The sequence below is a fragment of the Cyclopterus lumpus genome, chromosome 23 (genome assembly GCF_009769545.1).
Source record: "Cyclopterus lumpus isolate fCycLum1 chromosome 23, fCycLum1.pri, whole genome shotgun sequence".
Taxonomy (NCBI): Eukaryota; Metazoa; Chordata; class Actinopteri; order Perciformes; family Cyclopteridae; genus Cyclopterus; species Cyclopterus lumpus.
The window spans coordinates 753,930-770,000 of record NC_046988.1 but is presented as its reverse complement, the minus strand read 5'-3'; the positions used below and the strand labels follow the sequence as shown (position 1 = coordinate 770,000).

The 16,071-nt window shown below is 43.0% G+C and overlaps 1 protein-coding gene across 1 annotated transcript in view; it reads left to right on the top strand.

Moving 5' to 3' along the window:
* Nucleotides 1–16,071, top strand: part of large1 (LARGE xylosyl- and glucuronyltransferase 1) — an 88,680-nt gene that overhangs the window by 40,034 nt on the left and 32,575 nt on the right. The window contains exons 3-6 of the mRNA XM_034526502.1: nucleotides 1,521–1,819; nucleotides 2,722–2,804; nucleotides 11,970–12,093; nucleotides 12,245–12,416. Of these exons, the coding sequence (XP_034382393.1) occupies nucleotides 1,521–1,819; nucleotides 2,722–2,804; nucleotides 11,970–12,093; nucleotides 12,245–12,416 (678 nt within the window). The remainder of the gene's footprint in view (nucleotides 1–1,520; nucleotides 1,820–2,721; nucleotides 2,805–11,969; nucleotides 12,094–12,244; nucleotides 12,417–16,071) is intronic.

The window sequence follows — 16,071 nt, the reverse complement described above, 5'->3', positions numbered from 1 at the left end:
AAATAACTAAAAGCCAAATGAAGTGGCTTGGCTCCATAAAAGACCAGGTGCATCTGCTGCTCTGAAAATGCCATATGCCATCTCTGAGTAGCACAAACAAATGGCCTGTTCAGTGGGATTAGACTCAGCAAATCCACTCAAATTAATTACAGCTTGGACTAAATGGAGTCCAGAAGGGTTCAGGTTTAGAGGCCCTCCATGGTTGAAAGCACCCATACCGCCTACCTCTCTAAATTATGGTCACAGGGGACAATACATCTGCAGAAAAACTAAAATATGTGGATTCATGTGGACACTTTGTTGGAGCACAAACCAAGCCAAACAGCATGAGGCAGCATTGAGCATCTTTACACATACAAAACAGAGATACATGTCAACTATTACATTAGTTCAGCACAGGGGTGTCAAAGGGAGACCACCAACGCTCCCATTTGGATGAAGATGACAGACAGTTTGCTAGAAAGGCCTCTATTTCCCAACATGATTGATCAATACATGGAATTGGAGCTATAAGGCCTCCTGGTCCCGGGCATACTGTCATATGTGGAGTTCTTCATAGCTGCCACTTTTACCCTGTGACATTGTGAAAGGAGAACCTGTTGTACTCTGTAATGATCCCCCGACCCCTTTGGGAGCAGAGGTTTCTAAGATGTACTTAGGAGAGAGAGCTTCAGGGCTGCTGTTCATACTGAAGCAGCCAGAGCAGAGCAGAGGAGATGATCAACACTTTGATCCTCAATGTTAAGCCCCATATACTCAAGGCATTCATGGTGAATTCCCCTTTTAATAGAGAAACCCAAAGACAATGAGCACTTCTACCATTAACCACAGCTGATTTCTAGGATGGAAGAAGGTGTAAGGTTATAGTAGTTGAACTGTGAACAGAACTTGTGTCCATTCCCATATTTACCTTTCCTCTGGTGGTCTGACGGTCCGCTTTAGGTTTTTCATAAACTGGATCTAAAGATGGACAGCGCAACAGAAACGTCTTGATTTCCCCTTGGTGGCTGGCTGCCGTATAGGTCATAAAACCCGCCCCTCCATGTTAGCGGATGGACCATGGCTCAAACTAGGAAAAAGTACACTGTTTTTATATAATAATAATAATAATGATCTTTATTTACAGTCTGTATATGATATGAATAATATGATATATCAGATGATATATTATTGATATATTATATGCCATATCATATTATTGATATATTATATGGTATATCATATTGACATATTGGTATCAGATTATTGGTGTATCATATTATTTATATATCATATTGGTATATCATATTATTGATATATTATATGGTACATCATTATATTGATATATCATATTGGCATATCATATTATTGCTATATTCTATTATTGATATAATATAATATCATATTGATATATTCTATTATTGATATATTGGTAGATCATATTATCTTACAATATCAACTGATCCATATGGCCTACACATAGATTAACAATGTCAAAGTACCTTGTGTTAAATCCGTTCTTCCCTGTCTCTGACCCACAGTGAAGCCCCTCCCTCTGTCTCCATTGGAAGCCCAATCATCAACACCAGTGGGCGGAGCTGGTGAGCGGCAGGCCTTGGAGCTACGGGTCCGGGCAGTGGAGGAGGAGAACCGAGCACTGCGCCGGGAACTGAGCCGGCCACCCAGGAGCCCGTCTGCACGCCATCCAAACGGTGGTCACCGTGGCAACCAAAGCCGAACCCATTCAGAGGAGGGCACCGGTGACAATGAGGGCCAGAAGGCTGCTGCTGGGGGAAACAGCTCAGACTGTGTGCAACAGCCAGTGGTGGATAAGTGCGAGGTGAGACATGTGCCATAGCTTCAGTAACTCACCACTACCAGTCTCTGTGTTCCTCAGGAACACTGCCTGTGCTTTTGGTTTGTTTATTCATGGAAAGTCTTATCGTCATCACATTATTGAACAATCTTATTGCACATCTCAGATTTTCCTCATATCCTGCAGGCCAGTTCCACAATAAGATCATCATGATGTAACAACAATCCAATCTGTAAAACAAAGCACTGCAGAACAACAGGCCTGGTGTGAACGCTCATATCTGAAAAAAAAGATAGAAATCATTTCCGGTCTCAGCTGTGCAGGAACATCAAAAAGAACAGATCTCCCCGCCTGACTATTGCTCTGCCTGTATTGTGATAACTAAAGCTCTCTCTGGGTCTTGAGTAGCTGCAGCATTTACACAAAGTGAAACCTGCTCTTGTTTACTGCCGCTAGAACAGCTTTACTGCTAAATTCTTCTCTGAGCTCCGAAGGTTAAAAAGACATTTCCAACTGGCGATTATCAAACTGGAGGAGGAAACACACATTCTCTGAGAGAGGATATGCCCTCAGGTGGTTTCCTATCACCACCCCCTACTCTTCTCCCACATCAGCTGTCACTCGCTCACAGCCAGACACTGCTCAAAAAAAGTCTTTAGTTACTCAATTGTTATGTATGTTGTATTACATTGTGTCCTTAGGATGCACTTTTTGATTTTTAATGGACTGTAAAAGGGAATATTTCTAACTAGTTTTGTTTGTGCATACTGTGATATTCTTTTCTATCTCAGGTTCAAACTGCACCACCTTTTCATTAAATCAATTTGAGAAGTTGAAAATGTTCCTCAATTTGGGTACCAGGTCCCGTAGCCAGACCAGTAGAGAACCACTGGTTTAATCCTCTCCTCTTCTCATGATCTCCACAGACCATCCACGTGGCCATCGTGTGTGCCGGTTACAATGCCAGCCGAGATGTGGTGACACTGGTGAAATCGGTCCTTTTCCACAGGTACAGCAAGGCTCTCTCTTACTTCTGACCCTTCTGACACCAGGTCACACACACACACACAGGCTTTCGGTTTGGCACGCATTACAAACCGAACAATTAGTTGGAATAATACAGAAGAAAGAAAAGAAATGTACACTTTAAATTCTTCTCTGCATTTGACCCATCCTTAGTTATCAAGGAGCAGTGGGCTGCAGTGAAGCGCCCGGGGAGCAACTGGGGGTACCTTGTGGTTACGGAAACAACCCCTCTCCCCATGAGCTACAGCCGACCCCGTACTATACTATTGCATTTGTAACCTAAAACACAGCTGACGTGTGAAATATAATGTTGTTGGTGGAGCCACAGGGCGTAACGGGCAATGAGGGTCCTTGAATCAGAGGTTTGATCCCCGGCTCCACTAGCCCATGTCGATGTGTCCTTGGGCAAGACACTTAACCCCACAATGTCTTCCGTACCTGTGCCTACGGTGTGTGAATGTGTGTGAATGGAACCTTAGCCCCTCCCATCAGTGTGTGAATGGGTGAATGATGTCATCGCTTTGAGTGGTCAGAAGACTAGAAAAGAGAAATACAACTACAGGTCATTTACCGTTTACTTCCACCACCAAAGAGAAACATTCTACTCAGGCTATGCTAAGTTAGCTCACTAGGAAAACCAGGAAAACCCACACTGCAAACTCTCTATTCCTACTCATTCAAACAGGGCTGGAGCAATTTCCACGGCGATTGGTACTGTTCTATCCGTGGATGTGAGACCCTACTCTGGAATAGAAAACGCAGGCTTTATGAACATGTTTAATGTTAATGAACTCAGTCAGTCACACCGTAATGTCTGCTTTGTAAGAGAAATCAAAAGCCCAAATAGAGAATGAAATGTTGCTCTGACAACAGACGGCTGGACGTCAGGGGCTACACAAAGCTAGCAGACTGTAACGGTACATGACCTCACCACCCAATGGGAGATGAAGAGCCACGTTCTTCAGACACGCCCCCTTGAGAGTCTCACACAAGGATTTTCCCCAGGAGATGACAGGAGTCGTGGAAGTTGGAGCGTGTTAATGTATTCCTGTGAATTATAGTTCATGCTGCTGGATGCTTTGAACATGTCATGAATGCAGCTGCTCAGGAAGCAACAGCAGTGCAGCCAAGGTCAGGGAGATTGTGAGCTTCTTCATAACATATTTAATATTTGAAAGATGTCAAATTTTGATTTATGCAACAATCTCGTGTCAACCAAATGAAAGGTGCCTCTTTAGTTGATATTTTGAACCGTTTCTTTTTTTAATGGTGTAGCATCTCTGCCATTATCTTAAGCACTTAATATATATAATAAAATAAGACCTTTTGTCAAAGAAGCATGTTAAATGATGACAAAATAAATCTCCCATTGTCCTGAAGGTTGAAAAGCTGACGTACGAGCACTTTACTGTAAAACTGTGTGAAACTTCCCTTGATCAGTCTTGTGTGAACATAAGACAGAATAATAGTTTATTTTGCGTTGGAGACGGAGGATCCATTTGTAATCAGTCAGTGTGCTTTCAGCATCACAGTTTCTGACGACAACTTCTTAAGCGCCAGAGTTGCAGCACAATATCATTTTATCAAATTATTTGAAATACAACAAACAATTCTTTTTTTTTTAATGCATTTACTGTGTCATAGTTGTCTTTTTTTTAAACTGACACACACACACTGCATGGTTTTTTTTGTCATTCCTAAAAGAGTTTGGCAGGAGAGTCAGATGAGACTAGACCACATTGTGGACCGAACAGGACCAGCAGCATATTGAATACGCTAACAGGCCTGTTTGATCAGAGGGGGCGTTTAAATGTTGACCTACGGCTGAAATATCGGACAGTCAAAGGTGTGTGTGCCAGTTAGGTCAACAACAGAAAACATGACACAATAAATGATCCATAAAAGAATATACCCAGGTGACATTCTTTATTGTATTCCACTTTGTCTTGTATAATCTGCTGTTTATTCAGGCGAAGAATTTGTCAAAATGATATTCTGCTATTCCGTTAGACGCTGGGGTGACTGTGGGTCAGCGGTAGAGCGGGACTTCCTTCAATCAGAGGAGCGGCCGTGTGATTCCCATCTCCCATCTGTTGATGTGTTTTTTATTTAGGCTAAATAAGCCCCAACTGAACCCCCATCTGGTCTGGTGTGTGAGTGTTGTATAAATGGTTCCTACCTTGAATGGGTGAATGATGACGTGTACTGTTAAAGTGGTCGGAAGACTAGAAAAGCCCTCCAAAAGCCCTGGGTGGCCATTTGCTATTCACTGAGGGGAGCCTGCTGGACAGTCTTCTGATGGTGTGGAAGTGGGAATCCTGCTGAAAGACTCAAAGCACACCACCTGACCCTGCAATGAGCTGACTTGCATCTTTTATCAAACCATTTCCAGCTGCCTTTCTCCTATAGTGTTGATTTTTTATTGGAAATCGAATATGCTATACATTTCAAGTGATATATGCCACAGGTACTGTTTGTTGTTATTTGATTTACAGCCTACACTGTAAATCAAATACTTGCCAGCAGTTTATCTCTTGCCTCAGTGATGGAGAGCCCTGTAGAATCATTCTCACTGGCGTCCCACCTGAAAATGCCCCCTGTCTGCCATATTCAGACAGCTGGGCCTCTCATCATTCTGCAGCAGCTGGTTATGATGTCCTGTCAGAAGAATGTGAGACTGTCCTCACCAGAGGAACAACACAGCGTTGAATGGCCTCTGGAAGTGACCTCGGTCCTGGCAAAGCTAGTGCCAAAAATCCTCTTCATGGGTCTCTCAATTCATCTTGACTTTGGATGTTAAGGTCACAACTTGATTCAGTTGCCATCAACAGCACTGTTTTTTATATCCCAGTCCCTGGCTTGAGCTGGTCCCTTAATTACACTGCTGTTGCTGTGATTTTCCTTCTTTTATCTTTTTAGTCCCTTGCAACATTTTCACAAATGTGTAACACCCTGTGTATTCCATGTGTGTGTCTCCCCAGTGTTTCCTGATTGTCATTCCCTTCACCTGCTGCCCGTGTGTCTCAACAGTGTCTGCTGATGGTCATTTCTTTCACCTGCCCTCAGCCACTCCCCTGCCTCCTGATTGGTCATGCCCTACACCTGTGGTTTCCCCTCTCTTATATACTCTCCTGCTTACCTTGTCCCCAGACAGATTGTCTTGCTTTGTTCCCTGCTAGAACCCCTGTGTGTATTGCCTGCAACCCTAGTGGTTTGTATCAGTGTTCCCTAGTGGTTTGTATCAGTGTTCCCTAGTGGTTTGTATGGGTGTTCCCTAGTGGTTTGTATCAGTGTTCCCTAGTGGTTTGTATCAGTGTTCCCTAGTGGTTTGTATGGGTGTTCCCTAGTGGTTTGTATCAGTGTTCCCTGGTGGTTTGTATGGGTGTTCCCTGGTGGTTTGTATGGGTGTTCCCTGGTGGTTTGTATCAGTGTTCCCTGGTGGTTTGTATGGGTGTTCTCTGGTGGTTTGTATCAGTGTTCCCTGGTGGTTTGTATGGGTGTTCCCTAGTGGTTTGTATGGGTGTTCCCTGGTGGTTTGTATCAGTGTTCCCTGGTGGTTTGTATGGGTGTTCCCTAGTGGTTTGTATGGGTGTTCCCTGGTGGTTTGTATGGGTGTTCCCTGGTGGTTTGTATCAGTGTTCCCTAGTGGTTTGTATCAGTGTTCCCTAGTGGTTTGTATCAGTGTTCCCTGGTGGTTTGTATGGGTGTTCCCTAGTGGTTTGTATCAGTGTTCCCTGGTGGTTTGTATGGGTGTTCCCTGGTGGTTTGTATGGGTGTTCCCTGGTGGTTTGTATCAGTGTTCCCTAGTGGTTTGTATGGGTGTTCCCTAGTGGTTTGTATGGGTGTTCCCTGGTGGTTTGTATGGGTGTTCCCTAGTGGTTTGTATCAGTGTTCCCTAGTGGTTTGTATGGGTGTTCCCTAGTGGTTTGTATGGGTGTTCCCTGGTGGTTTGTATGGGTGTTCCCTAGTGGTTTGTATCAGTGTTCCCTAGTGGTTTGTATGGGTGTTCCCTGGTGGTTTGTATGGGTGTTCCCTGGTGGTTTGTATGGGTGTTCCCTGGTGGTTTGTATGGGTGTTCCCTGGTGGTTTGTATCAGTGTTCCCTAGTGGTTTGTATGGGTGTTCCCTAGTGGTTTGTATGGGTGTTCCCTGGTGGTTTGTATGGGTGTTCCCTAGTGGTTTGTATCAGTGTTCCCTAGTGGTTTGTATGGGTGTTCCCTAGTGGTTTGTATGGGTGTTCCCTAGAGGTAAATACCTTCCTTTTGCCTGATCTCAACTCTTGTCCATTCCTTTACACCTGAGTTTTTGCCCTCCCACCCCCGGTCGTGACAGAATTAACACTTCCTGACATATGGGGCAGGTTCCCTAGTGTAAAAGTTCAGAGAATCTCGAGCTGCCTGGTGCTTGGAAGAAGAAGCTCAGAAGCCAGAGATGTATAATAATCATTATTTAATCATAACAAACAAGAGTCATCTGTATAGTCCCGGCCCGGACGCGCTCACGTGATTTTGCTTCCACAGTCTCCTGACTTAGCCAACAGTTTCTGTCTGGCGTCACCACGTAAGAGACCGAATTCGCGTCTTACAATTAGTTTTATTCGCAGTCAAGCTGAGCTAAGCTCCCATTGGTTAGTGGAGGTATTCATGCAAATACCTTTCAGAGACACAGCATGCTGCTGACCAGCGAATAAGACATAAGGTTCACACCTGAAGGTTAGTTCCATTGGTTAGTGGAGGTATTCATGCAAATACCTTTCAGAGACACAGCATGCTGCTGACCAGCGAATAAGACATAAGGTTCACACCTGAAGGTTAGTTCCATTGGTTAGTGGAGGTATTCATGCAAATACCTTTCAGAGACACAGCATGCTGCTGACCAGCGAATAAGACATAAGGTTCACACCTGAAGGTTAGTTCCATTGGTTAGTGGAGGTATTCATGCAAATACCTTTCAGAGACACAGCATGCTGCTGACCAGAGAATAAGACATGAGGTTCACACCTGAAGGTTAGTCCCATTGGTTAGTGGAGGTATTCATGCAAATACCTTTCAGAGACACAGCATGCTGCTGACCAGCGAATAAGACATAAGGTTCACACCTGAAGGTTTGTTCCATTGGTTAGTGGAGGTATTCATGCAAATACCTTTCAGAGACACAGCATGCTGCTGACCAGAGAATAAGACATGAGGTTCACACCTGAAGGTTAGTCCCATTGGCCACTTCAAAGAATGCCTCAAATCGATAAACTAGCGGGGTCAAAGCTCACACTTCCGGTCAAGGACAGGAAGTTCCCCTTCAGAATAAAACCTATTATCCTGCCTTCAGAATAAAAGCAACATCTCAGGTTTCAATCGACATCCCTTTTAACTATTGTCTAAACAATAAAACATCATTCATTCTCATGCATCATACAATTAATCATTACATTTGTCATCAACAAACAGAATAATAAAACAGTGATCCTCTCTTATGCTTTATAATACATTCCTCAGAATATTCCTCAAATTAATTTTCATAACTTTCTTTATGTATTAATTTAAAACATAACCTCTCTTCTACATGTGCAAGTGTATATAAAATCCACTACAACTCAACACTAGCCTTATGTGGTATTATTAAGATGTTGATTATGCTATAACAGGTTTATTATGCCATAACTGGTGTCATTGATCCTGTTAACGCTGATTATTTATTCAGTTATCTGAAGTTAGGAGTGTTTATTGAATCTGACTGAATCACTTGTATGAGCTCACCGTACGGAAACAAGGAAGAGAAAGTTAGGATTAGAATACACCATCCTTGCATGAGGCCCAGTATTGTAAATGATGTGGGGTTTGCATAGCCAACATTATTTAAACAAGCACACATATATTCACAAACAAAATGAAAACAGACTGCCATTCAAGAATGGAGATAGACATTTATTTTCAAATTATAAATCAGTATTTCTGCTTTTCAACTGCATTAGACAATACAGAATATCCAGTGTGAGTATTTATCGATCTCAAAAAGCATTCTATACTATTCATCATGGTTCTGATGAAGAACTCCTGGTTAAGAAGCTACCTTGGAACCAGATATCAGTATATTCAAGTCATGTTGATTCTGTACATGAAGAGTTCTGCAAGGCTGGGTCTTTGTTCAAATAATGTGTGAAAATAAATTATACCATTTCGTCACAATTGTGGATGAATTGGTTTTACTCAGCGTTATTCTATTTTGTTTGTCAAATCTGTTTGTTAGATGTGGCGTGTCGTACCCGTGTGAACTGGGAGGCAAACTGGCACATCTCCAGCTCCCAGTCAACACTCCATCCTTGGTCCGTGGTTCCCAAGCCAAGTCCTCTGGCCCTAGGTTACAGAGAAAGTCCACAGTGTATCTTCTTGACAACAACCTTGAGCAACTATGTATGAAGTTGTCTAACGGGAAAGATGGAGCCATGCACAACTGAAGTAATGCGGTGCAGAAATACAGAAGCTGTACTTCAAACCTTTTAACTGAGGTGTGGAACATGGATGGTTACTCAATGGGCCCAAGGGTTCAGGGGGGCCCTGGACCAGAGCCTCTGCTTAAAATTGAAATCTTAGTTTATCCTCCTCAGAAAAATAAACACCAAATATAGTGACTGTTAACATTTGTTGTTGGTAAGTTATCAAACAAATATAAAGAGCTGAAAGTTGACTACAAATGAATGCAAGTTGACTGCAAAAAGACACAGATTGACTACAAAGAGACTAAAAACGACTACAGAGAGAGACAAACATGGAGGTGAACGCTCAGGTCCAGGACAACACTCCACTGTGAGCACAATGAGCTGAATGAATCTGAGTCCACTGGAACAAAATAACTATAGTGCATGATGAGGATGATATGATTAGATTACCATGGGGACAGCTCTGATGAGCAGGATGTACTTGACATATTTGCTTCCTTATGGGCATGATCCCAAGCATCCAGTGAAAGGCTTGTTGCTGTTTGTCCCGAGGATGTGAAGACCCTTTCTTTTTGCACGACTCCTGCTGACAGCTTGTGTGCAACCAGAGTTCCGATACATTTTGACAGCTCCCAGCCCACCGTACGTATTGAGCAAGTGCAGCTGACACATTCATTCCCCAAGTCATTCAGCACAAGACACCCAAGGGTGCTCACATCCTCAACTCAGTGTCACTATTTGGAAGTAATTAATACCTTTCTTTTGGGCGTCATGTCTAATGAATCACCAGCCTCAGGACTGCCTGCACACACTCATTCACAAACTATATGCTCCAAGTTGTTCAAACAATGTCTACTCCCCTGACTTGATCTGGAGCTTTCAATCTGAGCCACAGGGGGGCGACTGTGGATCAGCGGTGAGCAGGGTCATCCTTCCATCACAGGATCAGCGGTTTGATCCCCGGCTCCACTAGCCCATGTCGATGTGTCCTTGGGCAACACACTTAACCCTAATTTGCTCCTGCAAGCTGTTCCTACAGTGTATGCATGTGATTGTGAAGGTTTAGTTCCTCCTGATGGGCAGGTAGCACCTTGCATGGTAGCTCCTCCCTTCAGGGTGTGAATGAGTTAATGATGTCATGTAGTGTTAAAGAGCTTTGAGTGGTTGGAAGACTAGAACAGAGAAACAAGAACAGTTCATTTACCATTCCATCATCTGACATGGCCTTTATGAGCAGATGGAACTGTAGATGAAGGTCCTGTGAAAATATCATGAGCATATGACATATTAATTGAGAATGTGTTGCTTCTTCAAAAACCTGAATGTGTGTGGCCATCACACATCTCAAAGGCACCCTACCAATTTTACAAGTAAAAGCTGGGGCTTGTTTCAGTATAGTTTTCACTGCATGACCAATACATGTTAAATGGACTTGTGTTTGTATAGCACTTTTCCACTCAAAGCTCCTTAACACTACATGTCATTCACCCATTCATACTCGCTGTACCTTTTAACCACCATCAGCCCTTCATATCCGACATCCGAGTTTGAAACTGATAATAAAACCATACCTTTTTTCTACAACCCTAATTTGGGCAATTTAAATGTTCTTCTACTCACTATCTTCGGGGAAAAAGCTGGAGTTCTTAATTGTTAAACAATCTTTAAAGCAAGGCTGTGTTACACACTGGACAGATGCTAGGCTTTTTGGTGTTTCACCCACATTGGGGAACACAAGTCCGCATATCTCATTTAGGTTTTGACCTTTTGACCATTAAAAGCTGTCTCTTGAAAGTCTTTCTAATTTTAGCAAAGTTACATTTTAAATACATTTTAAATACCTGCAGGCACTATTCTACATTTTCTTCTCAACGATTTCCATGAAAAACACTACAACCAATCCTACGCTCGTCCATCTCTGTATACTTTCTGAATCCCTTGGCTGTCTGCTCCAAGCACAAATAATAATAATAATAATAATAATAATAAAGGCTTTGTAATTTCCTAAAAAAAGATGGTCACTGTAGTTTTTAGCAACATTTACTCAGTCTGGAGGAAAAAGTGCATTTGTTAGGGACTATTTTTAGGAAGGGATTAATCCACATTTGGTGGCAGTAGGACAGTGTATGTGGCATTGAGTCAACTTAAACTACAGTTTTTGGAACACCGGAGCATTACGGCACTGAGGAACACGTTCATATCCAATCTATCTATTCGAATCGAATATTACCAGACATATTTTAAGTGACATACTGCATCATCAGCGGTTCTATTCCAGCCAAGGACTTGCACATCCTGTCTACCTCTATTACCTTCCATATTTCTAATTGACTAGTTATTTAAGATTATGTATCTGTTGAAACCAAGGTATTAGTATGTGTTGAGTAACATTTAGTGAAGCAAAATGACAACAGGTTGGATGGATTTCATCATATTTTGATAAGAGTTACTTTACTTTACTCTTTTTTTAACAGTGACTTCACACACCAGTTAACATCCATATGGAGATTTAGCAAAAAGGCAACATTTGTTACGACAGTCCCTGTGCATGTTTCTCCTATTTTTTTTCTTCTCCTTTCCAGTTATTACAGTTATTCCTACTGTATGGATGAGACAGATTGGCCCATTTAGTGTAGTTGTATTAAACAAGTCCATGTGTGAACACCAGGATGCTGCTGTAAAAGAGCATTGAGCTCATGTTTGTGTCTGTCAACAGGCGGAACCCACTTCATTTCCATTTCATCACAGACTCCATTGCTCAGCAGATCCTGTCCTCTCTGTTCCATACCTGGATGGTCCCTGCCGTCAAGGTGGACTTCTACGATGCAGATGAGCTCAAGGTGAAGAACACGACTCCTCCACTTCACTAACTGCCAGCTTCCCTCAGAAATACTCATGTTAATGATGTGACTGCCCCCTTCTTTGATTCATATTTCACATTCAATCAATTTAAAAGCAAATTATCCCAACCTTGAGTTTGTGTTTTTTCAGTCTGAGGTGTCATGGATCCCAAACAAACATTACTCTGGAATCTACGGCCTGATGAAGCTGGTGCTCACGAAGACGCTGCCGTCCGACCTGCAGAGGGTCATCGTGCTGGACACAGACATCACATTTGCCACTGACATCGCTGAACTCTGGGCTGTCTTCCACAAGTTCAAAGGTAATACTAAATTAATTAATTAGGGTTTTAACTGTTTCCTGTTTACATTATGGTGCGTTCAAGCTCCAATCAGTAACCCTATTGGGCGAAGGTCATTTACATGTTAACATGACATCTAAGCTGATTATTATACATCAATATAACTACTAAAGACATCCCAAACTTTTTTATCAAAGCAGATATTTAAAGAAAAATACAACCATTTATTTCCTTTATCATTTGAATTAAGTGTTTTTATGCAAATAACCACTTTAGGTGAGAGAAATGAAGTTAAAGAATAACATTTTGAATTGTTGATGTGTTTTTGTCTAAGTGTTCAAATCTCTAATGATACAGGCCTATCTTTACCTTTTCGGGCAAGTAAAACACAGCTTCTTGGCCGATATTTTATAGACCAACCAATGCCTCTTTATTGAAAATGTACGCAATAGAACAATCATTTTTATTGTCAGTTGCGGCTCGCTTCAAATGAACTTCCCCATCAGTGCCCAGTGACAGCAGTACAGAGTCAGACTCAAATTGTCACTCTTTAGTCATCTTTTCTCTCCCACATGCTCTCGGGATCAGCTGGATCTGAATAGGTGTGTGTGTGTGTGTGTGTGTGTGTGTGTGTGTGTGTGTGTGTGTGTGTGTGTGTCAAGTACAGGTGCTTTAGAGAGCTTGAGAGAGGAGTTGAATCCTGCTGTCACACCTCTGCACACCTGGCCAATACAATTCAATTCAGTTCATTCTGTATAGCCCCAAAATTTGCCTCAGAGGGCTTTACAATCTGTACACATACGAAGCCCAGAAGCCGAGTGGAGTGAACGGGTTGGGGTTTAAGGTTAGACCATGTCCTAGACGTAAGGTTAGACCATGTCCTGGGTGTGAGGTTAGACCATGTCCTGGGTGTGAGGTTAGACCATGTCCTGGATGTATGGTTAGACCATGTCCTGGGTGTATGGTTAGACCATGTCCTGGGTGTGAGGTTAGACCATGTCCTGGGTGTGAGGTTAGACCATGTCCTGGGTGTGAGGTTAGACCATGTCCTGGGTGTGAGGTTAGACCATGTCCTGGGTGTGAGGTTAGACCATGTCCTGGATGTGAGGTTAGACCATGTCCTAGACGTAAGGTTAGACCATGTCCTGGGTGTGAGGTTAGACCATGTCCTAGACGTAAGGTTAGACCATGTCCTGGGTGTATGGTTAGACCATGTCCTGGGTGTGAGGTTAGACCATGTCCTGGGTGTGAGGTTAGACCATGTCCTGGGTGTATGGTTAGACCATGTCCTGGGTGTGAGGTTAGACCATGTCCTGGGTGTATGGTTAGACCATGTCCTGGGTGTGAGGTTAGACCATGTCCTGGGTGTATGGTTAGACCATGTCCTGGGTGTGAGGTTAGACCATGTCCTGGGTGTGAGGTTAGACCATGTCCTGGATGTGAGGTTAGACCATGTCCTGGGTGTGAGGTTAGACCATGTCCTGGGTGTGAGGTTAGACCATGTCCTGGGTGTATGGTTAGACCATGTCCTGGGTGTGAGGTTAGACCATGTCCTGGGTGTGAGGTTAGACCATGTCCTGGATGTGAGGTTAGACCATGTCCTGGGTGTGAGGTTAGACCATGTCCTGGGTGTGAGGTTAGACCATGTCCTGGGTGTATGGTTAGACCATTTCCTGGGTGTGAGGTTAGACCATGTCCTGGGTGTATGGTTAGACCATGTCCTGGGTGTGAGGTTAGACCATGTCCTGGGTGTATGGTTAGACCATGTCCTGGGTGTGAGGTTAGACCATGTCCTGGGTGTAGACCGGACCCGATCTGTTCACAGCACGGTACTCAAGTACCAATGTTTTGATGTGGATGCTGCAGCCACCGGTAACCAGTGAAGGTCGCGGAGGAGCAGTGTGGGTACATTTAGGTTGAAGACCAGTCAAGCTGCTGCATTCTGGATGAGCTGCAGAGGTTGGATGGCATTAGCAGATAGACCTACCATATATATATATATATATATTAGCAAATATTGTTGGACGCAGCATAGATCCTGTGATTGGAAAAGATATATAGAGAGAGGGCAGGAGATGGAACACAAAGTCCAAAGCGTATATCCTAGGAAGGAGGGGAAAAGAGGAGGAATGTAGGCAGGAGGAGGGCAGGAGGCGGTGATGAGTCACTTCAAAGATGTATGGGTAGTGCTGTCCAATAGTGCAGCGCAGCCAGCAGGAGTTTGGATCAATCTTAATTAGCAGTTGACTCTATGCAGCCCCTCTGCCACCCACTCCCTTTGCTGTCCAGCACCTTTATCTGTGACACATCACAACAGTCCAGCAAGACACGCTCAATACATGCTCCTCTCAGGCTTTGGCTTTCTCTAAATGACTTATGATACAGTGCCATGATTGAACTAGGTCCTATTTCATCCACTCATTAACTCATTTGAACTGTAGCTCATATAAAGCTGCAGCATACTGTTCGTTCATTCAAAGAAAGCATGTATTGATGCATGTCTTGAAGGAGTTTACATAGTAACCACACATAGTCGTCTGCACCAAGGCAGCCACCAGGGACTATGCCATTGGTAGGAATGGTGGTCAACTCTGAAATATAAGCCGGAATCCAATTGGCTCACACTAACAAATGCAAGGCAGTGGCTTATAAAGGCCAGGTAATAAAATCATTGACAGAATTGCTTGTACTCTAATGGCTCACTTGCTAAATTATACACACTGTATTTTTAGTTGCACTTATTCCATCAGTACAAAAGCTACTCACCACTCAGCTGCTCTCTTTTAACAGAAATGTAATGTTCATTAGTTCCAATCACATCCTCTTTTTTTTTGCCATGTAAGCCAGTATAGACAAAGCACAACTCTTCCTGCAGATGTTTCTTATTAAAACCCTACCTAGTAAAGGAATGTTATGTGAAATATCTGTTCAAAAAGTTTTATTGTTGGTAACACTGAACAAAGTAATGACATCACAATGATACGTGTATCATTGTGTAAAAGTAATTGTGTTAAAAAAGAGAGGAAGTGATCAGAAAACAGGGAGGCTAGGTATTATGATAACATATAATTGTCCATATGGAAGTCAGAAAAAAGGCCTGTCTCTAGTAGAGGCCTGTTTCCAATGAAGACTTGGTTCTCTCTGCAGGTAATTAGTTGTCTATGTCTAAAATGACTATTTTCCTGCAGGCCTTTTCTGCTCCCAGCTCTCCTGTGTTCATATGACTCTGGCAGCACTCAGGAAGGTGAACTGCTGAGGCCACTTTTCCTCCCACGTTGCTGATTGTATGTTCTTGCTGGTATGTTCTTGCTCCAGGGCCTCTCAGAGAAGAGAGTCTGACGTACACTTTTTATCCATCCATTGTCAGAAATCACCTGTGCCTGCCTGAAATGTATTAGAGTTGACCCTCCAATTCTAACCAGCAGATATCCTGGAGTTAGGTGTGGAGCCCCAGGGAAATTAGAGCTTGACTCAAAACCTCATTTTTCATTTTAGCCATATTCCCTTATGCCATGTCCTCCAGGGGTACAATTGCCCTTGCCACTTTGACAAATGTGAGGCTTGTGAGGTGTGTACCAAGGAGACGAGAGCAGACAGGTTGAGGTCAGGTGTAATGTAGATGATAAGAGGAGACGGAACAGTGTGTTGTAATGTATTCCAACTCATTCATTCTTCA